This window comes from Delphinus delphis, chromosome 9, assembly GCF_949987515.2.
Source record: "Delphinus delphis chromosome 9, mDelDel1.2, whole genome shotgun sequence".
NCBI lineage: Eukaryota > Metazoa > Chordata > Mammalia > Artiodactyla > Delphinidae > Delphinus > Delphinus delphis.
Window position 1 is genome coordinate 31,497,303 of NC_082691.1, and position 26,973 is coordinate 31,524,275.

General features: G+C 39.3%; 1 protein-coding gene across 6 annotated transcripts in view; it reads left to right on the forward strand.

Annotated features, from left to right (window-relative positions):
* Window positions 1-1,088: 1,088 nt before the first annotated feature.
* The window catches only part of CROT (carnitine O-octanoyltransferase), a 61,996-nt gene continuing 36,111 nt past the window's right edge, over window positions 1,089-26,973 (forward strand). For 4 of the 6 annotated variants that reach the window (XM_060020355.1, XM_060020357.2, XM_060020360.1 and 1 more), the window contains exons 1-7: window positions 1,089-1,502; window positions 1,754-1,843; window positions 4,396-4,531; window positions 6,020-6,144; window positions 7,589-7,770; window positions 7,942-8,066; window positions 15,679-15,787. In XM_060020355.1, coding sequence (XP_059876338.1) covers window positions 4,417-4,531; window positions 6,020-6,144; window positions 7,589-7,770; window positions 7,942-8,066; window positions 15,679-15,787 — 656 coding nt within the window. In that variant the 5' untranslated portion in view covers window positions 1,089-1,502; window positions 1,754-1,843; window positions 4,396-4,416. Of the gene's footprint in view, window positions 1,503-1,753; window positions 1,851-4,395; window positions 4,532-6,019; window positions 6,145-7,588; window positions 7,771-7,941; window positions 8,067-15,678; window positions 15,788-26,973 lie in introns of those variants that run through there. The other 2 variants (XM_060020356.1, XM_060020358.1) reach the window with 2 other exon arrangements.

A 26,973-nucleotide genomic window follows, 5' to 3' on the forward strand; every position in this document is an offset into this window, starting at 1 on the left:
TGGTCAGATTTTACTCTTAAGGGACTTAGGAAAGACAGATAAAGGATCTATAATGGCACGTTAATTTGGAATCCAATTATTTATATTTGATATCCAGTTCAGAGCCACTGTAAACTATTTGTCTTTTCTTCCACAGAAATGAAAGTGTATTTAAAATGAAAAATGAAACAGTATATTTCAGGAGGTAAATGTAAAAATGATTTGCCTGTGAAAGTAAGTTAACTATATTATGATCTTCCTCTAGAACTTGCCTAGTTCCCTCTGGTTAAAAACTTCATGTCTTGGTGCGATAGTGAAAGACGTCAGGTCAACCTCAAGCTTGCAGTGTGAGTCCTGGGGGCTTGGAGGACCTTGGGCAGCATGAAGACCTGTGGAAAGGTAGGGAAGCCCCGAAGGAGCAGAGTGCTGCAGTCTCTCTAAGCTGGGCAAATTTCACCCTCAGTGGATGAAGGAAAAGAGAGGTCAAGTAGGGATTTATGTGGTTACTGTTCTCTTCTACGACACGGAGTGAAAAATAGGATTCCTTTTTAAGGCGCTGGTATAAATTCTTACTTGGGGGTTACAAAAAGCGTCACACGGGGAACGGGGTAAGAGCGGCTGGTAAGCCATAGGTGGGGCTAGAAGAGGAACAGGTGAAAATGGGCCATCTGTTCCTACATCAGCTCCAGACGGTTAGGTAACTGCGTGAGCGGAGCACGGCCCTTAGAGCCCTCCGTGTCCCTGGCAATGCGCTGAGCTCCACCGGCAGCAAGTAGTTGACTGCTCCCGGGCTGTATTTGGACTGTTTCTCTTGTCCGCCCAGCCGAGCCTTGCCAGCGCCCGCAGCCTAGAACCCTGCCCGAAACAGACGACTGGAGGCGGAGCTAGGTCGCACCAGAGCGCAGGCCTGGCCCGCCCCCCCTCGCCTTCAAGTACGCGGGGGCTGGGGGGCGGAACCGTCGCGGCTTCCCAGCCAATCCCCGTTACCCGGTGCCCGTGGGCGGGACCCTCGCGGCTCTCCGTCCAATTGCCGCTCCGGGGCGGCCTCAGGGAAGCGGGCCTGCGCAGCTGTGCGCTGCGGCGGAGTTTTTCAGCCGCTGGGGGTTGGGACTAGTCAGCCGGCCGAGTAGCGCTCCGTCCCTCCCTCTCTTTTTCCTACCTCCCTCCCTTCTTCCTCCCTCCTTCCCCCGCTAACCCTTCGCGGGTGGGGAAAAGTTAAGGCGTTAGAACAGCGTTAAATTGTGGAGAGCGTGAGTTGCCAGGACTGGCGGGGGTGGCATAAGGCATCTCGCTTGCCGGGGTCTGCAAGGTATCCTTGAGGCTGGGCCGCTAGGCTGGTCCGTCGTGGTGCTTGGTTGAATTTCTCTCACCTGCTGGCTTCTGAAGTATGCGGAGCTGCGTTTGCGTTGGTGGGAGGAGTCTCCGACCTCTCGTCGCCCTCTACTCCTCTCGTCTCTAGAACCAAGCTTTAAACTTGCAGTCCTGCGACAAAGCGCCGGCACCAGATACCCGGGCACCGGGAGGTACATCGTTTCTGGGGACTGTCTCATGGAAGGGAGTGTAGTTGTCCTAGTAGTTAACCTAGTTAGTAGTGTAGTAATTTTTATCCAGCTTTCTGGCAGCTGGACTGTTTGCGTGTGTTTGCTGTGATTGCCAAAAGTTTGAGGCTTGGGGCCTCCAACCCCTAAGTTGTCCGTCTTCCACCTTCTTTTACTAGTTTCTGTTAATTTTGTACCCCTGCAATTGTTAAACTTGTTTTTCTTCCTGCCCACAGTCACCAGCCCAGTTCAGATCTCTGTGATTCCAAAACAGATTTGTTGCAACGCGCTCTTGGCAGTCCTAAACAATTGATCTTGGTGTACCGGTATGTGGTAAGCTATTTATTTTACTTGTTTCTGTTTCTTGTTTACCTGATTCTGTTTTCTACTTTGAGTTTACATCTTATTGCTCCCAGGAGGCCCACTGTAATTAAATCCAGCGTCATCATTTTCTTAATGCACTTGTAGGTTATTTTAGAATTGTATTATTTAATCCTTGTGATTGAGAGTTCAAAACAATCCTCCATGAAAGAATCTGATAATTCCTATTTTTACTGTGTACCTTTTGGTGAGTTAAGACTGTTGTGAGTATGGTACTGGTAGTCGTGGTCTCAGATTCCTAAAGTCTAGTGAGTGGTAGGGATGTATACAGAGAATAGCTTATTTTTTCTGTATCTGTGTGTTAGTTTCCTATTGCTACCATAACAATTTATCACAAACCTAACAGTTAAAAAAACATAAACTTATTAGCTAGCAGCTCTGTAGATGGGAGGTCTCTGTAGGTTTAGCTGGATATGCTGCTTAGGATCTCACAAAGCTGAAATAAAAGTTTGTCGGTCTGGGCTTTCTGAGGGAGAATCCATCTCCAGGCTCATTGAAGTTGTTGGCAGAATTAATTTCCATGCAGTTGTAGGACCGAGGTTCCAGTTTCCTTAATGGCTGTCAGCTGGGGCCTCTCTCAGTTCCACGAGCCCACCTGCATTTTCAAAGCCAGATAGCACCTCCAGTCCTTTTCATGTTTTTAATCTCCCTGACTAGTCTTCTGCCACCTCCTGGGGAAAGCTTTCTGGTCCGGAGGGCTCAAGTGATTAGATTAGGCCCACCTGGATAACCTCCCTACTTCAAATAAGGTCAATTGTGCAATAACACCATTACAATCAAGGAAGTGATAATCTCATATTCACAGGTTCTGCGTATTAGAGGGGGCAGAATCATGGGGGCCGCTCATAGACATTCTACCTAGCCTGATATGGTTGTCTCAAAACTAGATTATTTTTACAGTGCAGTTTTGCAGGTATTAAAAAAAAAAAAGAAAACCCTAACAACAACTCTGATTATTTGAGTATCCTCTCTACAGATGAAGAAATTCAGGTAAAGTTATTTGTGCAGGGGCATATGGCTAGAAAATGGCGAGTTGGTATTTGGACCCAGATCTACATTTCTATTAGAACTAAAGGCATGTTTGCGGATGGTCAAAGTGAAGTGCTTCTTCCTATTTAGATAAGAAGAAGCAGAGGAATTGAGATCTTTGTTGTACCTCATTTTGGGGTTATATTAGTGGTGTAGGCTAAGCTCTTCTCCCCTAACAAAGAAAGCCAAACTACAATGGCATAAATAAAAGATCTTTCTTTTTTTTTTTGATACATCTAGAAGAAGGAGTCCAGGACTAGTAGGAAGATTCTGACAGCCTCAATACCTGGCTCCCATAAATGGGTACAAAGTGCTGTTCCAGTTGGGACTTTCCTGATAGGCAGGGAGGAGGAGAGAAAGCACAGGAGAACACCTGTAGTTCCTTACAGGGGAATGATCTGGAGGCAACATATACATCGCAAAGCCATACTGAGCTCCAAGGGAGAGTAGGAAAGATACAGCTATATGGCTGTCTACCCAGCTGAAACTCAGGATTCTGTTAAGAAAGAAGGGGGGAAGTTATATTGGCTGAAAACAGTCTCTGCCACACCATTGTTTTTTATAATGTTTTATTCTATAACTTTCTGAGTGGAATATTTTATTTGGCTTTGCAATTAGTTTTAACAGGTAGTATTTGAAAGGACAGGAAACTCTTATTCAATATTAATGTTTCTTCATTTCTCAACTGCTATTTTAATATATAATTTATAAAGGCTTCTTTGAGGAACCTCTTTTCACATTTTGTATTACTTTGATTTTTCTGAAAATTAATACATCTGTGGAAAAGGTACAAGATTGCTTTGGGATACATGAGATCATTCTGTTTAGGCCTCACACCACTGCAGGATTAGGTTACAGCAGCCTGTCATATGATTTATGTACTCTGTAACATTTTGTAACTCTGTATAGTTGGATGACTTCCACAACTTTTCATATTTTCCTCTTCAAAGTTCTTTCTCTCAGCCCATTATCCTTTTCTGCACATCTGAATTCTACCTACCCATTTAGACCTCACCCACTATCATGTAGCCTTTGTATGGGAGGAAGATTGTGGTTATACAGGTCTGGATTTGAGTTGTTGCTTTGACCTTAGGCAGTTTACTAAATCTCTCTTGAGTTTTGACTTCTTATGTAAAATGGCAGTGAACGACACCTTTCAGAGATAGTATGAATATGAGAGAGAGAACACATTTTCTATAACACTTACTGCAGTACTTGGCAAATAGTAGGTGCTCAATAAATGATAATTATACTGGTCTTACTGATCACTCCTTGACCTCTAGCACTTTTGAGTCTACACTTTTTTTTTTAAATTGGTTTTCTCTCTCTGACAAGTTCATGAATTCCTAAGGACTAGGACCAGGTCCTAGATATACTGTGGTCACTAAAAAGTGATGTAGTGAGTTGGGACTAGCATCTAAAAGAATATTTATGAAATTGAATTGTGAGGGCTTTTTTTTTTCTTTAGTGTTCCTGTTGTGATTGCATCATGGAAAATCAGTTGGCTAAATCAAGTGAAGAAAGAACATTTCAGTACCAGGATTCTCTTCCATCACTGCCTGTTCCTTCACTTGAAGAATCATTAAAGAAATACCTTGAATCAGGTATGTTTGTAGTCTTTTAGCATATATTAATATTGCTAGCAACTTAGAAAACTGCGAAATTGTTAGAAGTTGATGAGGGTCTAATTGCTTTTTCCTCTAGGCTTATGATAATTAAAATTATCCTTAAAATGTCCAAAACATTTCTGTCTTTCTCTCTCATGTTAATTTTTCCATAGTTTAAAAAGCCAGGTAGTACTTTTAGGCTTACAATAAGAAGTAGTAGTCCTCTGCCTCATTTCCCCCACTGCCAATCCCGTGCCTTTAGGCAAGCATTTTGAAATATTTTTTCTGCTTCTTGTGTTTACCTCCAGATTTAAGCTAACATTCTTTTTTTATTTTTAATAATTATTTATTTTTCACTGTGTTGGGTCTTCGTTTCTGTGCATGGGCTTTCTCTAGTTGTGGCAAGCGGGGGCAACTCTTCATCGTGGTGCACGGGCCCCTCACTATCGCGGCCTCTGTTGTTGCGGAGCACAGGCTCCAGACGCGCAGGCTCAGTAATTGTGGCTCATGGGCCCAGTTGCTCCGCGGCATGTGGGATCTTCCCAGACCAGGGTTTGAACCCGTGTCCCCTGCATTGGCAGGCAGATTCTCAACCACTACGCCACCAGGGAAGCCCCGAATTTATGCCTTTTTAATTACTCTCATTTTAGTGAGTTTCTAGAAGTGACGATAAATTTATGACCTTAGTTCCCTTTGTTTAATTGGAAGCCCTCTGATTTTTTTTTTTAGTTCTTTTTTCGCATCTACTTTCATCTTGGAATTCTAGTTTCTTTTTTAAAAAATTCACTGATTATTCACTTGTGCTCTCTGAATGCAGCTATTTAAATTAACTTTAAGAGAAGACTTTGAAGTGACAAAAATAAAACAAAAGGAAGATGTTAATGCCCCTTGATTTTTAATTTACTTTCATCTATAGCTTAATTTTCAGAACACTTGGTTTTCATGGACTAGGACCCCTGTATTCTGTGTGTGTGTGTGTGTGTGTGTGTGTGTGTGTGTGTGTGTGTGTGTGAAATCGCTATTGGCCAGAAGGGACCCTACAGTGCTCTGGGAAGGCTTTACACTTAAATTTACATACATATTGCACTTATGTTCATAATGTTTAAGGCTCTACTTCGACATTAGTGGAAAGAAGCTTTAATTTCTCTCAGTCATGGCTAAACAGGATTTACTTTCTTATTGGACTAGTAGCTAGATGATAGTCCTGTATGTCATTTTAACTATCATCGTCTAGAATGATTTTTAAATAATTTTGGGGGAAGTAGTTATCGACTACGTAGTATCCACCGTTTTATTTTTTCCAGTATTTTGCATTATTGCTTTTCAGCCATTTTCATGTTGTAAACTCTATTATAATTTAGTGGACTGCTCTAATACATAAGTGTTTTATATAACTGAGTCAAGATTTGTGTAAGTAATAATAATTGAGGTGAGTTTGTGGTACTTGATATCTAGGTACTTTAATGCATATTTTTTTCTTTATAGTAAAGCCATTTGCAAATGAAGAAGAATATAAGAAAACTGAAGCAATTGTTCAAAAATTTCAAAATGGTATTGGAGAAAAATTGCAGCAGAAATTACTTGAAAGGGCAAAAGAAAAAAGAAATTGGGTATTTATGTTATTGTACTTAGAATATTGATACTTAATGAAAAATAAAAGTGTATGTGGCTTTCATTTTTAAATTATTACTGTACTGTAAAATCCTTGTAGTTATTGTTGTCTTTATCATCATCCAAAAGAATGAGTGAATTGTTTAACTCTGGGAAGTTTTAAGTAAGTGTTGTGTGTGGGCTCTTCTCCTTTTGGGGAACCTGTTAAAATGCAGAGTTCCTGGGACCAGTGATTCTGATTCAGTATCTCTGGAATTGGGGCCCAGAAATCCTGATTTTCACAACTACTCCATGTGGTTCTGATGCAGGTCATCTGTAGACCATGCTTGAGAAAAACATTTTGCCCAGATAATCAAAGTCCCACAACACTAAAATAAACATCACATTGGTGGCATACAAATATTTAAACAGTACGTAGGAGAAAAGGGCCATTACAAAACTGGAGTGGAGAATGGTTATGAGTATTCTATGTTTTAGTTAGATAGATTGAGGAGACAGTCGTTTCATAATTACTGAGGATTTCGGTAATTTGCCACAAGGAACCTTCTTTGACTTTTTCGTCTTAACTACTCTGCTTCTGTAGTACAAACCAGAGGATGAGCTTCCGTAATTTAAGATATTGCCTTGATCTAGAAATAATGATTGTAACTCTCATTTAGTTTTAGAAATAAAAAGCAAGCTGATCTTCTCATTCTCCTTTGATATCTATGATGGAATAATAAAATTTTATACCTCAAGATGCCTTTTTTCTCAATCTTGAGCCTTGAGTGACTTTAATTAAATTAGGGTAAAGGTAAAGAAGTTGTTGTTCTGCCTGTATCCTTTTCACTTATATCTTTTTCCAAATGACCGATTATAGTTTATAACATCAAATTCTTCAAAAAGAGCTCCAGGTAATTTGGTGACATCCACTTACTTATACATGAAATTCAATTGCACGTCATGAAAGAGGGACGCATAGAAAGTGGTGTCACTGAAAAATCCAAATTAGTTTTAAGCCTACTGAAAAGTTTTCATATTTCTATGAAAAAGGAAATAGGAAAATTATAATGCCTTAATAATTGTTATAATTGAGGATTTGTTGAATATCTATTGTACCCCAGGTACTCTAAGGAAACACACCTAGAGTACTTTGTTGGGTACTCCTGGTACTCTGAGTACTTGGTGATTTCAGCATGATCAGTCTGAAGGTGTTTGTTTCGGTGCTTTCTTGTTTCATGTTTTTGATAATGTAGTTGAACTTAATTCAGATCCCATAATTCTGAAAGAAAGAAATGATCACAGTACCGTTTTTTAATATCTGTGATGATTTAAAACGAAAGATGTTTTTAAGTGTTGAAGACTAATTAAAGAAAAAAGGACAAATAGAGCTTTTTTCCCCCCAGCAGTTACACACTGAAGTATTATCAGTAGCATTAGGCTGATGTTCTCAATTTCTTTTAGCTGGAAGACTGGTGGCTGAATGTTGCCTACCTGGATGTTCGTATGCCATCACAACTACATGTCAACTTTGGGGGTCCTGCAAGCCATATTGAACACTATTGGCCTCCAAAGGAAGGCACGCAATTGGAAAGAGGAAGTATAAGTCTTTGGCATATCTTGAACTACTGGCAGCTGTTAAGAAAGTAAGGATAGTTATGTCAATTTGGTTACCTATTTACCCAAGGTCTCAGGTCGCACAATGTTGAGAAGCTTAATGTACTCATTTGGGGATAAATACTATAGGTGTGACTGTTTGGTTTATAAATTTTATAATGATTTCTTGGTCAATATACTTTTTTGGTTTGTTTTGATAGAGAAAAATTGCCTGTTCATAAAGTTGGAAATACTCCTCTAGATATGCATCAATTCCGAATGCTGTTCTCCACCTGCAAGGTTCCAGGAATTACTAGAGATTCAGTTATTAATTATTTTAGGACTGGTAAGTAGAAAACAAACACATGTACTTTTTCTGGTAAAAGCATTGGGATTTGGGTAGTTTTGCTGCAGTTTCTTCTGTGATGCTGTGGAACGTACTTTTTTTTTTTTTGGCTGCTCTGTGTGCCTTGCGAGATATTAGTTCCCTGATCAGGGATAGAACCTGGGCCCACAGCAGTGAAAGTGCCGAGTCCTAAGCACTGGACCACCAGGGAATTCCCATGGCACTGTGGAACATACTTTTTTTTTTTAATTTGGAACATACTGTTTTGAAAAATATTTCTCACTGGATTTTGAGTAATCAGAAGCTTTCTATGAACCTTTTCTTTCAGTCATAGTGATTAGCTGGAAGTAATTTGTGGGAATGGATTTTTTGCAGCTGTCTTACATGGTTCTGTACAAACCTGTTGCTTACGTTGCATCATTTGAGAGTTTAAATTTTAGTTAAAGAGTAGAATTATGAATCAGTTTTAGGAGATCTGGAGCATACGATCTGGATCCTTCTCTTTCTACCCTCCTTTCTTATCTGAATTCTCTTTTTGAGTGTTTGTATGTGCTCATCATGTCCCATGTGTCTTTGTGAGTATGCTTTCCTCCCCTCAGCCCACTCCTCTTCTTCGTATGAGGTAAGAGCCTGATACCCATCTTCTTGAAGGCACATGAGTTCAGATTGACGCATCAAAGTTCTTGTTTTTACAGTTAGTTTCATGGCACTTTCTGCTTGGTGTCCTAGCATATCTCCAAAGGGAAAATTCTGTAGTAGTAACTGCTGGTTTCCAGTTACTTCAGGAATTTTTCTTATAAATTTAATAACATAGTTTATATTACTGCAGAATGTCATTATGAATGGGTATTTTTCTTCTATAAAATTTTATTTAAAAGTAAAATTTCATTACCCAGTTTTGCTTATAGTGTGAGAAGTATAAGTTTGCTTTCATGTAGAACTCAACTTTTTGTAAAACTCTGTAGGAGCTTGAGATACTTAATGTCCTTAAGACCAGACACATTTACCTTGATGTTGCAAGAGAAAGAATTAGGAACCTGACTATTTATGGCATAAAGTTGAATGTCCAAATGTGAATTGAAAAGATGAACAGGAGAAAATTGATAGGAGAATAGCAGTAGCAAATAGAAATAATATGCATATTAGTTAAGAACTATTATCAATAGACCTGGTTTTGAATTCAATCTTTTATCGCTTAGTAGGTATGTCTGTAGATAAGGTAAGTTCTTTAAGTAACAGTGCATAAGGTGGGGATTCATTAATTTAATAATGTACTTCTTGATACAGTGGTTTAAGCTGTCATGGTTAGTATGTTCTTGAAGTTACAGTTAGGTGAATAAGTGCAAATAGGGATAAAGCTGAGGGAATCAGTAAACATGGAAAAATATCATAGAGTTTGTGACAAATGCTATATAGAGAATTCAAATCACATGAGTAACTGGGGGGCTGTTTTAGATTAGGTAGTCAGGGAAGACCTCACTGAGGATCTGAATAATAAGATGATCTGGCACAGTTTTTTTGCTTTTCATTTTTGTTTTTGTTTAGTTCAGTGTGTTGGTAGTGGTGGAGGCAGAGGTGGCGGTGGGTGTGTGTGTGTGTGTGTGTGTTTGTGTGTGTGTTGAGGGGGAATCTTCTGGGCATGAATAAACTTGGCATGTTCGAAGGGCAATGTGGATGGAGCAGAGTAGGCAAGAAGGAGGGGGCGGATTGTAAAGATGTAGAAGCGTCTGGGTCATATAGGACTTTGTAAGCCAACTAAGGTTTTTTGGCTTTTATTTAAAATGTGATTAGATACTATTAGTGGGTTTTGACCAAGAGAGTGATGTGAACAGTTTATGTTTTAAAAAAGATCATTCTGCCTGCTGTTTGCAGAATAAATTTTTAGGAGAGAGCTATGTAGCAGCAGGGAGATGAATTAGAAGCTTGTTTTAGTAGTCCCAGTGAGCCATAATAATGACTTGTCCTAGGGTGGTAGCATGGAGGTGGTGAATAGTTACTAGATTCTGGAGAGATTTTGGATATGGAGTAAGTAGAATTATTCATAGATTGGTTGTGAGATGTGAGAGAAAAAGAGGAATCAGAGATGCCCTCAAGTTACTGGGCTTGAGAAGCTAACGGGGTAGATAGGTGTGTTGGTTCATGAGGTGGGGAAAACTGGGAGGAAATATATAGGGAAGAAAATAGTTTCCTAGACTGCACTGAATTTAAGATGCCTTTTAGACATCTAAGTGGAAATGTAAATAGGCAGTTGGGTACAGAGTTTGGGGTACTGGGGAGAATTCAGGACTGCAGATAAAGATTTAGGAGTCATCATTAGCAGGCATAGAAATCATTTTCTATGATTTCTATGCCTGCTAATAATAGAATAGGATTCTGTAAGAATCCTATAAGAATAGGATTACTTTTGGAATACATGTAGCTGAAGATGATCAGGGGAACCAGTATTGATCCTGATCACAGTCAAATACAGTATTTGGTGGTCAGAGAAGGAGGAACCAGCAAAAGAGACCAAAGCAGGAAGAAAACAAGAACTGTGGTCTCCCAGGAGCCACGAGAAAGAACTGTTCTACCTAATGCTCCCATGAGGTCAAATGAGGTGGAAATTGGAAGTGACCATTGGATTTGTCAGACTGATGTGGACAGAGGCTGCCCCTGACAAGAGCAGTGTTAGTGGAAGTTGGGGAACGGAGCTCAGCTGGAGGAGATGAAAGCAAACTGAAGAAGTGGTGGCAGCATTTGGAAATAATTCTTGCAGAAAAGGTTTGGATGTGCAGTGGAAGATTTTGTGTGTGTGTGTGTGTGTGTGTGTGTGTGTGTGTTATTTATTTTAAAAAAGATGGGTGATACATCATAGGAATGACGTAGGAGAGAAGGAAAAATTATCTTGCAGGGGAAAGGATAAAGAACCAAAGACATTGAGAATATAAGAGCAGAAATGGTGGAAGAACTGGTCTTTGGCAGGAGCAAGGATGAGAGGCAGTGCAGAAAGTGTGCGTCTAGATGCACACAGATGGGCTGATCTTGCTGTAGGAAGAGGAGGCTGTTCCATGTACTGCTTGTGTTTTCCTTGGTGAAATAAGAACTGAGGTGGTGGTGGAATATTTGAGAAAAAAAGGAGATGGTTTGAAATGATCATTTTGGAAAGTGGGAAAAGCAAACATTCTGTGGAGACATACATAGGGTAGCTAAACAGTGTTGAGATGTGTTTTTATGAATTTAAAGTTAGACTATATGGTGTGTTGTGTTTTTTCCTTCAGCAACAGGGGCAGGTGCAGGGGAAGAGGGAATGAGGATTTTTGCAAGGGAGAAATTGTAATGTTGGCTATAGAATCTATCCTGGATAAGGAGAAAATTGAAGAAATTATGTGTGCTGAGGGGGACGGCAGCATGCAGGCTGCTGCAGATAAGAGGCTAGTCTCAATAACGAGGCAAGTTAGACCTAGTTTTGTTTTTTGTTGTTTTTTGTTTTTTTTTTTTTTTACCTTACGAGACCATTAAGACTAATTCAGTTTTGCTTTTCATCCTGTGCACCTCGTTTTACCCAAGAAGTTCAGACTTCGAATGTCATCTCTTGTCATCTAGATTCATGGATTTGTGCATAGCCTAATTTGACTCAAGTTCCCCACTGCTGGGACCCACCCTCCACTCCTTCCCAAACCCTTCTGCTGTACTTGATGGAGCTCATGGTCAGCAGAATCCATTATATTCTCCACCTTTTCTCAGAAAGTTCCCCTTTCCTCCTGAAAGGTGCTGTTCATGAAACTTGGTTATTTTTTACACTGCTTTTCCTGTAACCATCTCAAATGGGGATTTTGTTTTTCTCTTACACTTTGGTACTGGAGGGCAAGTAGGAGATGTTGGTGTCTTCTTTATTTCCTGTTGCCCTTTTCATGTTTTCTTTTCCCTTGCAATTTGAGCTCTTGAAAAAAAATGCTATCAGGTTATGTCACCCCTGCTTGTCATTGTCATAGTGACTTGCCTTTTGGTCACTTTCCTTCATTCATTGATTGCTTTAGCACCAGTCTCACTGTCTGTCTCTCCGTTACTACCTCAGTCACATTCTTGCTGGCCTCAGCCTCCATTTGTGGATGACCTGTGGCTTCTCCTTCCTTCCTCTCCTTCTCAAGCAGCCACCCACTCCCATGGCCCAGCCATAGACCTTGTTGTAATCGAAAACCCTCTCACCTCCAGCAGTGTGGTTGTAGGCATCTCACTCTGACCTCCACCTTCTTTTCACAACTCACTTCCTTTCGGTCCACCTCAGCCATTTCTTTGACCACATCTTGACTTAAAATTCAGTTACTCTGCAGTTCTTCGCTGTTTCATTTCTCCCTCCCCGTGGCCACATCTTCACATCTCTCTGTGGTTCTTTCCTGTCACCACTCCTTACGTATACATTCAAACCTTTGCTCACCTGCTCCCTCCCTCCCCACTCCACCCCCGCCTCAGCACTTTAAATTTCAGTCTTCTGTCTTTCCTCCACATATTCAAGACACCTACCCTAGCAATTCACTTGGCCAAAGGAAACCACAAAACATCACTTAACTTTTCTCAGTCAAACCTCAAGTGGACGGAAAGCACTGCCTTGCTGTATTCTTTTGTCAAGCTCTTCTCTCACTTCCAGAGAAGACTGTTTCATGCCTTTCTCCTTCTTTATTCCCAGCCAATGAACTCTTTTATTTCTCAACAAATGTAAAGCAATGTTTCTATCACCAAAGTTGCCAGCCTATCTGATAGGCAGAATAATGACCCCCAAATATGTCCACTTCCTAATCCTTGGAACCGACTGAATGTTACCTTAAATGGTAAAGGAGAATTGGGTTGCAGATGAAATTGAGTTTGCTAATCACTTGACCTTGAGATAGGGAGATTATCCTGGATTATTCAGGTGCGCCCAGAGTAATCATAAGAATTCTTACAAGTGAAGAAAGAGGCAGAGGAGAGAACCAAAGGGATGCAAGCATGAGAAAGTCATGATCCTCTCTTGATAGCTCTGAAGATGAAGGAATGGAGGGAATTCCCTGGCGGTCCAGTGGTTAGGACTCAGCACTTTCACTGCCAGGGTCCAGGTTCGATCACTGATCGGGGAACTAAAACCCTGCAAGCCGTGTGGGGCAGCCAAAAAAAAAGAAAATGGAGGAATGGGGCCCTGAGCCAAGGAATGTGGGCAGCCTCTAGAGGCTGAAAAAGCAAAGGAAGCAGATTCTCCCCTAGAGCCTCCAGAAGGAACACAGACTTGGTGACACCCTCATTTTAGCCCAGTGAGACACATTTCAGACTTCGGTCCCCAGACCTGTAAGACAATAAATTTGTGTTGCTAGTGGTGATTTACCACTAAGTTAGTGGTAATTTATTACAGCAGTCATAGAAACATTCATTCAAATATTGCCCATTCTGTAACCTCCTTGCAGTACACTACTGCATATTCATATACTTTGTCTTCTCTTTTTAAGAGTGTGGAACTGTTCTGACTCCTAAGGATAACCCTTCTGTAAGGTGCCCTGGGCTCCACCACCTCTTGTTTAATCAAGGACCTTGCTTCTGCATTATCCTTTCTCTCTGTGCTGCATTAACAGTTTTCCCTCTTTAGCGGGTTGTACCAATTTGTAATATCTCCCTTCTTAAAAAGAAAAAATTGACCTCTTGCTTCCTTCAAGTGTCACACCCCAGTCAAAGCCACCATCAGCTCTCACTTAGGTGGTTCTCACCTGGACCACTTCAGTTACCTCCTAACTGATCTTGCTGTATATTTTCTTCCCTCTTAAAATCTGTTCTCCATATGGCAGCTAGAGTGCCCTTTGTAAAGTATTAATTAGGTGACATTATTACTATCCTGCTTAAAACCTTCCATTGGCTTCTTTTCCATCATACGTCAAATTGCAAACCCTTTCTAAGGCCAATATGGTCTAGCCCCAATTTTTTCTACCATTCTACCCATTTCTCTCTGCTGTAGCTGCACTGACCTTGTTTCCCTTTAAGCAGACCAGCTCATTTTTGTCCTAATGCCCTTGTACTTGCTGTTTCCTCTACCTGGAACTCTCTTCCTGCAGGTATTTCTGTATTCGCACCTTTGCTTCATTTCTCTGCTCAGATATCCCCTCTTATGCTCATCCTGTGGCAGCACCCTTCTGTCATCCTCTTCCCAAATATTTATTGATTAACTTGGCATCAGGTTTATTTTATTTTTTCTTTTGCAGCCTGAAATTTTAGGTAATAGAGGACAGCAATAAAAGGTAGTGGTGGTAAATGTGAAAGGGTATGGAGGTTTTTGAAGGGGAAGAAAGAAGAAATGGTTTGGAAATAGCCATGAGGGACAAAGGAAATACATACCTCACCTACAAGGACTTGAGGAAATAGGATATAAGAGAAAAAATAATAGTGCTATCAGGAAATGGCTCTTCCTCTTAGCTGATGAATAGATTTCATTAGATAATCTGTGTAAAACATTTAGCACAGTTCCTTGTACGTAATGTCAACCAATAAATTTACTTCCAGTGGCAGTATATGTCTTTCCTAACTTTCTTCCTCCTCTTTCTTTTTTGAGAGGGAAGGAGCAGAGATCTTATAGGAAGACCCTTCTCAAAGGGACTAGTACTTGAAAAATGGGACTAAATCAGGATAGTCTCAAAAAATTTTTCAAAAATAAATAGTTCTTGGGGAATTAAGATGTGCCAAATGAGTCATAGAATCAATTATCAGTGGCTTACCAGGTGTCATCAGAGCCTTAAGTAATGCTACAGATTGGGCAAAATGCTTTCTCCTTGCCACCCAGGCATACAGTGTCCTTATTCTGCTGAAAACTATTTTATTGAGAAATCACAGCTAGATACTATTGCAGTTAAATTATGTGATGATCAATAAACATTAAAATAATCCCCAAGCAGGACAGGAATAAAGACGCAGACGTAGAGAATGGACTTGAGGACACAGGGAGGGGCAAGGGTAAGCTGGGACGAAGTGAGAGAATGGCATGGACTTAACACATACTACCAAATGTAAAATAGATAGCTAGTGGGAAGCAGCCGCATAGCACAGGGAGATCAGCTCAGTGCTTTGTGACCATCTAGAGGGGTGGGATAGGGACGGAGGGTGGGAGGGAGACGCAAGAGGGAGGACATATGGGGATATATGTATATGTATAGCTGATTCACTTTGTTATAAAGCAGAAACTAGCACACCATTTTAAAGCAGATATACTCCAATAAAGATGTTAAAAAAAGAAAAAGAAAAACCCCAAAAGAAACTTAACTCAAATAGCTCTCCTCCAGGATTTCTCTGCGACCCTTTTCTCTTCCCATCCTATCCATAAATAAAACTAGAAAGTCCTGCAACAATACGGAATTTATATGATTCTTAAGGTATACAAATATTTGAAACTTTCGTGGATTTTTAGATGTTTTACATGGACGGGTTTCAGGAACATGTATTTATGACATAATAACTGAAATTTTATCACCTTATTAAAGTATTTTTATTCATGTGACATATTTGATGAATATATGAGAGATAAAATATTGGAGGAATTTTTTTTTCTGTTGGATATAAATATGCAGCTTTACTCTTGCTTAACTTTGAGAGATTTGAGTCTTCTATTTTCTTTTTCTTTTTCCAGAGAGTGAAGGGCATTGCCCAAGTCACATTGCAGTGATGTGTCGAGGCCGAGTTTTTGTGTTCGATGTAATGCATGAAGGATGTTTGATGACCCCACCAGAGATTCTCAGGTTTTCACACTACTTTCTTTTTTTTTTAAATCTCTGTATATTTTAAATTTATTTTATTTATTTATTTTTGGCTGCTTCGGGTCTTAGTTGCGGCAGACGGGATCTTCATTGCAGCATGCAGGATCTTTTGTTGTGGTGTGCGGGCTTCTCTCTAGTTGTGGCACGTGGGCTCCAGAGTACGTGGGCTCAGTAGTTGTGGTGCGCAGGCTTAGTTGCCCCGTGGCATGTGGGATCTTAGTTCTTGGACCAGGGATCGAATCCGCGTCCTCTGCGTTGGAAGAAGGATTCTCAACCACTGGACCACCAGGGCAGTCCCTCATCCCTCAGACTACATTCTTTTTTAATTTTATTTATTTATTTATTTTTAATTTTTGGCTGTGTCTGGTCTTAGTTGCGGCACGTGGGATCTTCGTTGCGGTGCATGAGCTTCTCTCTAGTTGTGGCATAGGGGCTTCTCTCTAGTTGTGGCGCCTGGGCTTCTCTCTAGTTGTGGTGTGTGGGTTTTCTCTCTCTAGTTGTGGCGCCTGGGCTCCAGAGCATGTGGGCTCTGTAGTTTGTGGCATGTGGGCTCTCTAGTTGCAGCGCGCGGGCTCAGTAGTTGCCCCGCGGCATGGGGGATCTTAGTTCCGCCCAGGCATCGAATCTGCCTCCCCTGCATTGGAAGGCGGATTCTTTACCACTGGACCACCAGGGAAGTCCCTCAAACTACTTTCTTGAGTCTCATTAGGTCTTAAGATTTTGCTTAGGTTAAAAAATAGATGTTCAAAATTACCTTTTTAAAAGGTGACGGTAAGGTGAGAAATAAGAATTGTATATATGCTAATTTTAAAAAATCTATTTTTATTTTATTTTTAATTTAAATTAACTTTAAATTTCCTGGATGTATATAAGTATATTCTCCTTGGAGAAAAGGTAAACATTACAAATATTACTCATCCCATTCCCTGTCCCCAAATTAATCACTGTTGCTAGCTTGGTATATTCTACCCTTCCAGATCTGTTGCAGTGAATTTGTATGCACATACAGATTTTTAAAAAAGAACATACATGTATTTTTATATGTAGTATATATTACATATATACAAATAGTATGTACATATAATAGTGTATACAGAGAGTATTATTTTGTATGTTTTTTGTTTTTTCTTTAATAAATTTATTTATTTTTGTCTGCATTGGGTCTTCATTGCTGCGAGTGGGCTTTTCTCTAGTTGTGGCGAGCGGGGGCTACTCTTGTTGTGGTGCGCGGGCTTTTCATTGCGGTGGCTTCTCTTGTTGCGGGGCACAGGCTCGAGGCGTGTGGGCTTCAGTAGTTGTGGCGCGTGGGCTCGGTAGTTGTGGCTCCCGGGCTCTAGAGTGCAGGCTCAGTAGTCGTGGCGCACGGGCTTAGTTGCTCCACGGCATCTGGGATCTTCCCGGACCAGGGCTCGAACCCGTGTCCGCTGCATTGGTAGGCAGATTCTTAACCACTGCACCACCAGGGAGGTCCTGGGTATAGTTGTTTTACAATGTTGTGTTAGTTTCTACTGTACAGCGAAGTGAAGTTCCCTGTGCTATACAGCAGGTTCTCATTAGTTACCTATTTTATACATATTAGTGTATATATGTATATATGTCAGTTCCAGTCTCCCAATTCATCCCATCCTCCCCTTCTCCCCTTGGTGTCTATACATTTGTTGTCTACATCTGTGTCTCTATTTCTGCCCTGCAAACCGGTTCATCTGTACCATTTTTCTAGATTCCACATATATGCGTTAATATACGATATTTGTTTTTCTCTTTCTGACTTACTTCACTCTTTATGACACTTTCTAGGTCCACCCACGTCTCTACAAATGACCCGTTTTTGTTCCTTTTTATGGCTGAGTAATAGTCCATTGTATATTTGTACCACATCTTCTTTATCCATTCATCTGCTGATGGACATTTAGGTTGCTTCCATGACCTGGCTATTGTAAATAGTGCTGCATGTGTTTATATTTTTAAAGTTAGTATTATGGAAAATTTCCAGAGGTAGCAGGAATTATATAATGAAGCTCCTCCATGTACTCACACCCAGCTTCAACAGTTATTAACTCCTAACTTCAACAATTATAAATTCATAGCCTCGTTTCAACTATACCTGCTGTGCCCCTCCCGTCACTCCCCCATGGATTATGTTAAAGAAAATCTCAGACATAATATCCTTTCACTATAAATAGTATGACTCTCTAAGATATAAGAAGTCTTAAAAACATAAATATGCATTACCATTATCACACCTAATGACTTGCTTATTCTAAAAAGTTAATCAAGGATTCATTAGCATGTTAATATATCAGTACAATCAGTTGTTCAAATTTTCTAGATTGTCTTCTAAATGTTGAATTATATGAAGGTATATATATGTTAAATTATTTTTATTGAGTATTACAGACATGTACACAAGCACATACAGAAGTACATAGCTAATTACTCATGCAGCCACCACGCAGGTCAAGATACAGAACGTTTCCATTAATCCAGAAATCCCCCTTATACCACTTCCCAGTTACTGGGCTTTTGTTCCTTCTCAAGGATAATCACTTAGCTTGCTTGCAGTTTTTATTAGTACAAAAAATGCTGCTGTGAAAATTCCTATACAAGGCTTTGATGTATACATGCATACACTTCTGTCTGATTACACTCAGGAGAGGACTTGGGGAGTCATAGTGTATGTGTATGTTCAGCCTCAGTGGTTGTGCCAGCTTTCCAAAGTAGTTGTGCTAATAAGCGCTTGAACTCGTGTGTTCAACACTAGGCGTGTTGTAGGAGTTCCTTATACATTCTGGATATGAGCTTTTCATGGGTTTCAAAGTATCTTTTTGATCAGCAGAAGCTCTACATTTGAATGTAGTCTAATTTATCAACCTTTTACCATACGGATCGTACTTTTTGTGTACTGTTTAAAATTAATTATTTAATTTTTGGCTGCATTGGGTCTTCGTTGCTGCATGCAGGCTTTCTCTAGTTGCAGCGAGCGGGGGCTCCTCTTCATTGTGGTGCATGGGCTTCTCATTGTGGTAGCTTCTCTTGTTGCAGAGCATAGGCTCTAGGCGTTCAGGCTTCAGTAGTTGTGGTGTGTGGTCTCAGTAGTTGTGGCATGTGGGCTCAGTTGTTGTGGCTCGCAAGCTCAGTAGTTGTGGCGCATGGGCTTATTTGCTCCATGGCATGTGGGATCTTCCTGGACCAGGGATTGAATCTGTGTCTCCTGCATTGGCAGGTAGATTCTTAGCCAGTGTGCCACCAGGGAAGTCCCTTGCCTATATTTCTTTTTTTTTTTTAAATACAGAAAAAAAGAAATAACACTTTATTTCCAGATAAATAAAGAATCTAAAATGATCTATAGAATTAGAATTAATAAGTGACTTTAGCAAGCTGGGTATGACGTCTTCATATAAAAATTAATATTTGTATATACTAGCAGTTAGTAAAAGAAAATTTAAGAGAGAATTTACGAAACCTCATTTTTTTCACACACGCACACACACACACACACACACTCACACACTGTATTTTATTTTTACAAGAGATAAATAAACTGACATCCAGCATTGTAAATGGATGACGACAACAAAAGCAACAATGATTGCAATTACCAAACACGAAACACACTCATACTACATCATAATATTGACATTCAGTCCAGTAATCCTCCACTGTAACAGCTCCTTTACTTTGCAGTGAAAATTGATTTGTATATTTTTTGCCTCTGAGTCCTTGTGGGATTTTTTTTTAATTCAAACAGAAAGTCACAAAAATTATAATCATCGTCATCAGTTCACTCAGTCCCATGTAATTATTTTTTTTGTCTTGATCTTTTGTTAGCACTTTTATAATTAATCAGTTTTCCATTAGAGTTCTGAAAATGCCTATTGATTCAGTTCAGCAGTGTAGTCAGTAACCAGAAACCTGTACTTGTCAGTCTTTTCCATGAATTCCTTGAAGATGAAACCCTTTTATAGGAACATTTTTGCGAAAGCATCAGAGTACACCCAGAACTGTCTGTAAATGACAAAAGACTTAAAAATGACCACAGTTAAAGATTTGATGAAAGTTCATAATAATGCAGTTGACAAGGAAATTTAGTTATTTCTGAGATATACATTTTCAAGTAATAACTAGAATTATGCCTTAAATATTATACCAGAACATATAAGATTTTTAGAAATTTCATCTAATGTCTGAAACATTTATATTAACATATTTCCATACAAATAACCCAAAGAAAGTTTAGCATTAGTTCTTTTGTTTGTTTGTCTGTTTATACTGCAGGTTCTTATTAGCCATCAGTTTTATACACATCAGTGTATACTAATGTCAATCCCAATTGCCCAATTCATCACACCACCACCACCATCCCCACCCCACCGCGGTTTCCCCCCCTTGGTGTCCATACGTTTGTTCTCTACATCTGTGTCTCAACTTCTGCCCTGCAAACCGGTTCATCTGTACCATTTTTCTAGGTTCCACATACATGTGTTAATATACGATATTTGTTTTTCCCTTTCTGATTTACTTTACTCTCTATGACAGTCTCTAGATCCATCCACGTCTCAACAAATGACTCAATTTTGTTCCTTTTTATGGCTGAGTAATATTCCATTGTATAGATGTACCACAACTTCTTTTTCCATTCATCTGTAGATGGGCATTTAGGTTGCTTCCATGACCTGGCTATTGTAAATAGTGCTGCATTGGGGTGCATGTGTCTTTTTGAATTATGGTTTTCTCTGGGTATATGCCCAGTAGTGGGATTGCTGGATCATATGGTAATTGTATTTTTAGCTTTTTAAGGAACCTCCATACTGTTCTCCATAGTGGCTATATCAATTTACATTCCCACCAACAGTGCAAGAGGGTTCCCTTTGGTCCACACCCTCTCCAGCATTTGTTGTTTGTAGATTTTCTGATGGTGCCCATTCTAACTGGTGTGAGGTGATACCTCATTGTAGTTTGATTTGCATTTCTCTAATAATTAGTGATGTTGAGCAGCTTTTCATGTGCTTCTTGGCCATCTGTATGTCTTCTTTGGAGAAATGTCTATTTAGGTCTTCTGCCCATTTTTGGATTGGGTTGTTTGTTTCTTTAATATTGAGCTGCATGAGCTGTTTATATATTTTGGAGATTAATCCTTTGTGGATTCGTTTGCAAATATTTTCTCCCATTCTGAGGGTTGTCTTTTTGTCTGTTTTATGGTTTCCTTTGCTGTGCAAAAGCTTTGAAGTTTCATTAGATCCCATTTGTTTATTTTTGTTTTTATTTCCATGACTCCAGGAGGTGGATCAAAAAAGATCTTGCTGTGATTTATATCAAAGAGTGTTTTTCCTATGTTTTCATCTAAGAGTTTTATAGTGTCCGGTCTTACATTTAGGTCTCGAATCCATTTTGAGTTTATTTTTGTGTATGGTGTTAGGGAGTGTTCTAATTTCATTCTTTTACATGTAGCTGTACAGTTTTCCCAGCACCACTTATTGAAGAGACTGTCTTTTCTCCACTGTATATCCTTGCCTCCTTTGTCATAGATTAGTTGACCATAGGTGCGTGGGTTTATCTCTGGGCTTTCTATCTTGTTCCATTGATCTATGTTTCTGTTTTTGTGCCAGTACCATATTGTCTTGATTACTGTAGCTGTGTAGTATAGTCTGAAGTCAGAGAGTCTGATTCCTCCAGCTTCTTTCTTCCCCTCAAGACCGCTTTGGCTATTCGGGGTTTTTCGTGTCTCCATACAAATTTTAAGATTTTTTGTTCTAGTTCCGTAAAATATGCCATTGGTTATTTGATAGGGATTGCATTGAATCTGTAGATTGCTTTCGGTAGTATAGTCATTTTCACAATATTGATTCTTCCAATCCAAGAACATGGTATATCTCTCCAGCTCTTGGTATCATCTTTAATTTCTTTCATCAGTGTCTTATAGTTTTCTGCATACAGGTCTTTTGTCTCCCTAGGTATTTTATTCAGTTTGTTGTAATGGTAAATGGGAGTTTTTCCATAATTACTCTTTCAGATTTTTCATCATTAGTGTATAGGAATGCAAGAGATTTCTGTGCATTAATTTTGTATCCTGCAATGTTACCAAATTCATTGATTAGCTCTAGTAGTTTTCTGGTGGCAGTTTTAGGATTCTCTATGTATAGTATCATATCTGCAAACAGTGACACTTTTACTTCTTTTCCAATTTGTATTCCTTTTATTTCTTTTTCTTCTCGGATTGCAATGGCTAGGACTTCCAAAACTATGTTGAATAATAGTGGTGAGAGTGGACATCCTTGTCTCGTTCCTGATCTTAGAGGAAATGCTTTCAGTTTTTCACCATTGAGAATGATGTTTGCTGTGGCTTTGTCGTATATGGCCTTTATTATGTTGAGGTAGGTTCCCTCTATGCCCACTTTCTGGAGAGTTTTTATCATAAGTGGGTGTTGAATTTTGTAGAAGCTTTTTCTGCATCTATTGAGATGATCACATGGTTTTTATTGTTCAGTTTGCTAATATGGTGTATCACATTGATTGATTTGTGTATATTGAAGAATCCTTGCATCCCTGGGATAAATCTCACTTGATCATGGTGTATGATCCTTTTAATGTGTTGTTGGAGTCTGTTTGCTAGTATTTTGTTGAGGATTTTGACATCTATATTCATCAGTGATATTGGTCTGTAATTTTCTTTTTTTTGTAGTATCTTTGTCTGGTTTTGGTATCAGGGTGATGGTGGCCTCATAGAATGAGTTTGGGAGTGTTCCTTCATCTGCAATTTTTTGGAAGAGTTTGAGAAGGATGGGTTTTAGCTCTTCTCTAAATGTTTGATAGAATTCACTTGTGAAGTCATCTGGTCCTGGAGTTTTGTTTGTTGGAAGTTTTTTTTTCGGTACGCGGGCCTCTCACTGCTGTGGGCTCTCCCGTTGCGGAGCACAGGCTCCAGACGCGCAGGCTCAGCGGCCATGGCTCACGGGCCCAGCCGCTCTGCGGCATGTGGAATCTTCTCGGACCGGGGCACGAACCTGTGTCCCCTGCATCGGCAGGCGGACTGTCAACCTCTGTGCCACCAGGGAAGCCCTGTTGGAAGATTTTTAATCACAGTTTCAATTTCATTACTTGTGATAGGTCTGTTCATATTTTCTGTTTCTTCCTGGTTCAGTCTTGGAAGGTTATACCTTTCTAAGAATTTGTCCATTTCTTCAAGGTTGTCCATTTTATTGGCATAAAGTTGCTTGTAGTAGTCTCTTAGGATGCTTTGTATTTCTTTGGTGTCTGTTGTAACTTCTCCTTTTTCATTTCTAATATTATTGATTTGAGTCCTCTCCCTCTCTTTCTTGATGAGTCTGGCTAAAGGTTTATCAATTTTGTTTATCTTCTGAAATACCAGCTTTTAGTTTTATTGATCTTTGCTATTGTTTTTTTTAATTTCATTTATTTCTGCTCTGATCTTTATGATTTCTTTCCTTCTGCTAACTTTGGGTTTTGTTTGTTCTCCTTTCTTTAGTTCCTTTAGGTGTAAGGTTAGATTGTTTATTTGAGATTTTTCTTGTTTCTTGAGGTAGGCTTGCCTGTTTTTCTATTGGCTATTTTTTTATTCTTATTGATTTGTAGTAATTATATTTCTGGGCACTGATCATTTATCAGTTATACAGATTGCAAACATTTTCTTCCATTTAACAAATTTATTTGGTAATTGAACAGACATTGTTAATTTTGATGTAGGCAGAATTATCCATCTTTTAGGTGTTTTGCTTTTGTGTCTTGGATGATCTTTCTGTGCGGTCCAGCTATATTTTAAAATTTCCAAATTTGACATACAATTAACAAGCCTGATCTAATAATTTTATTACTGAAAGCCACTCTCCCAGAAACATGTGATCCGTGGACTGAATTCAGCCTGTGGCCTGTTTTGCTTGGTTAACAGAGAATTTACATTACTATTTTAAAATCAGGAGACTTCACAGAAACATATGGATTTCTGGTTGAATTCACACAAAAATTCGGATTTCTGATTTCTTTTAAAAAAATAAATCAGGGCTTCCCTGGTGGCGCAGTGGTTGAGAGTCCGCCTGCCGATGCAGGGGACATGGGTTCGTGCCCCGGTCTGGGGTGATCCCACATGCCGCGGAGCGGCTAGGCCCGTGAGCCATGGCCGCTGGGCCTGCGCGTCCGGAGCCTGTGCTCCACAACGGGAGAGGCCACAACAGTGAGAGGCCTGCGTACCGCAAAAAAAAAAAAGAAAATGTTGCTCAGATTTTTAACTCTCTGTTGATTCAACTTCTCAGGTGGTTTTCTTGCTTCCCTACATGCTCTACAGTCATCCATCCTGTGACTTTAAAATTCAAGTTTGATTTTATCTCACTTTGGCTTAATTCTTGAATGGTTTCTTTGGGTCTAGAATAGAGTCCCAGTTTTTTAGTGACGGTCTGGATTTGACCTTTGCCTGTCCCTTCAGCCTTGTCCTGCTCTTCCTCCCTGTGCGTCCTACACTCCTACCCCATTTTTGCTTGCAGTTCTAACATGTTATCTGTGATCTTTTCATGTGCTCATGCTTTCTGTTTGGATTGCCTTCTCCTGCCTTGTCCACTTTTAAGTAAGAATTCCTCCTCGTGCTTTGTTTCTGTTCATAGGTCACCACAAGGTCACTACTTCCTATTTTATGTCCTATTTCATGATTTCCCATTCTCTTTCTTCTCTTCATGGCCCAAGGACTTAGACTCCTTTAGACTCTCTGTATGCCTCATATTTATCTTTATTATATTGATTATTAAATTGTATTGAAGTCATTTATTTCTGTGTTTTCACATGCAGATGGAGCTCTAAGAGACTACTTACCAGGTCTATTTTTTTTAATTCCCTCTGCTTAGTACAAAGCAGAAGTGTGTGTGTGTGCATGTGTGAGTGAATTGAGTGATTAGGCCACTCCTATGCATTAGGAAATTTTATTTAGAAACATAAGATACATATTAGAAGTGTAACATAGATTGGTCAGATTCTGAATCTTAGTGAGTTGGAGCCTGAAAAGAGATGTATTAAAATTTGCAGTAATCCAGTAAAGAAGTAAGAGGTTGGGACTTTAAAATATGGGACACTCTACATAAAATAAACAATAAGGTCCTACTGTATAGCACAGGGAACTATATTCAGTATCTTATAGTAAACTCTAATGGAAAAGAATCTGAAGAAGAATATATATATATATATATATATATGTATAACTGAATCAGTTTGCTGTACATCAGAAAGTAACACAACATTGTAAATCAACTATACTTCAATTAAAAAAAATTTTTTTAAAAGATGGGATAAATGCAGAAAATGTTTTGGAGATAAAATTAATATGAATTGGTAACTGGATTTAGAAAGAAAGGAAGCTGTTAAATGTGACTGAGTAAGCAGATAGTATTGTTAACAGGAGGAGGCAACAGACGAGGAGGTACCTTTTCCATTTTTTTCTTGTTTTTAATAATAGCATTGATTCAATTCACACACCACACAGTCCACCCATTCAAAGTGTACAATTCAGTATTTTTTAGAATATTCAGAATTGTGCTGTCATCTCCACAATCAATTTTAGAACATTTGTGTCACCCCCAAAAGTAACCCTGAACCCGTAAGCAGTAACTCATTTGCTCCCCAACTCTTACCCCGTCCATTAGCAGACATTTCTCATATTTCCCAAACACTTCCACCCCACCAGCCCTAGGCAACCTTTCTGTCTTTCACTTAATCTATCTCTATGGGTTTGCCTATTCTGGACATTTCATATAAATGGAGTCTTAAAATATATAGCCTTTTGTGTTTGCATTCTTTCATTTAGCATATATGATGTTTTCAACATCCATCCATATTGTAGCATGTATTAGTACTTTCTTCCTTTTTTGGCTGAAAAATATTTCATTCTGAGACTGTACCACATTTTATTTAATCATTCATCAGATGGACATTTGGGTTGTTTCCACTTTTTGGCTGCTGTGAGTAATGTTGTCTTGGACATCTGTGTATAGGTTTTTGTGTGGACATGTGTTTTTATTTCTCTTGGGTATATATACCTAGGAGTGGAATTGCTGCATCATAACTCTATGTTGAACCATTTGAGGAACTGCCAAACTGTTTTCCAATATGACTGTACCTTTTTACATTCACATCAGCAGTATTTGAGGATTCCGATTTATTTTCATTCTCACCAGCGCTTGTTATTGTCTGCCTTTTTGATGGTAGCCATCCTAGAGGGTATGAAGTGGGATGTCATTGTGGTTTACAGCTGCATGTCCATAATGACGATGTTGAACATATTTTCATGTGCCTGTGACCATTTGTATATCTTACTTGGAGAAATGTCTATTCATATCCTTTGCCAATTTTTAATTGGGTTATTTGTCTTTTTTATTATTGGGTTGTAAAACTTCTTTATATATTCTAGATATAAGTCCCTTATCAAATATATAAACTACAAATATTTTCTCTCATTCTAGAGTTGTTTCTTCACTTTCTTCATGGCCTCTTTTGAAGGACAAATATTTTAATTTTGACCAAGTCTAATTTATCTATTCTTTTGTTACTTGTGCTTTTAGTGTCATATCTTAGAAACCATTGCCTGATCGATCCAAGGTCATGAAGATTTATACCTATGTTTTTCTCTAAGATCAATTTTTTAAAAATTTGTATTAATAAGGAGGGGTCAGGGAGATAATTTTTAAATTCCAAATTTAATTGGGGATGTTGACAGAAATTGAGGTAGATATATCCAATAAGCATTTGGAAATTTGGTACCAGAAATTTAGAGAGAAAATGGGGTTGAAGTTAGAGATTTGGTTGCCTCTTATATAAAGGTGATGGTTGAAGCTGTTAAAGTAGTGGATGAAATTACCAAAGGAAAAACCTTGTAGAAGAGGTTGGGGGAGGCCACTGAGAGAAATTTGGTGAAACACACATTTGACAGTGGAACGAGAACAAATGGTTAGTGAAAAAGACCAAGTAGTCAGTGAGTTAGGGAGACCACAGTGGAACAGTGCTACAAAAGCCAAGGCAGAGAGAATTTTAATATTGACTCCTGGGTGTTTAAACACTGCAATGAGGAAAATAAGACTGAGATAAAGCTGCTGGATTTTATGGGATGCCATTGGTAACATTCAGAAACGTACTTTCAGGATAATCACTGGAGGACAAAACCCGATTATGGTAAATTA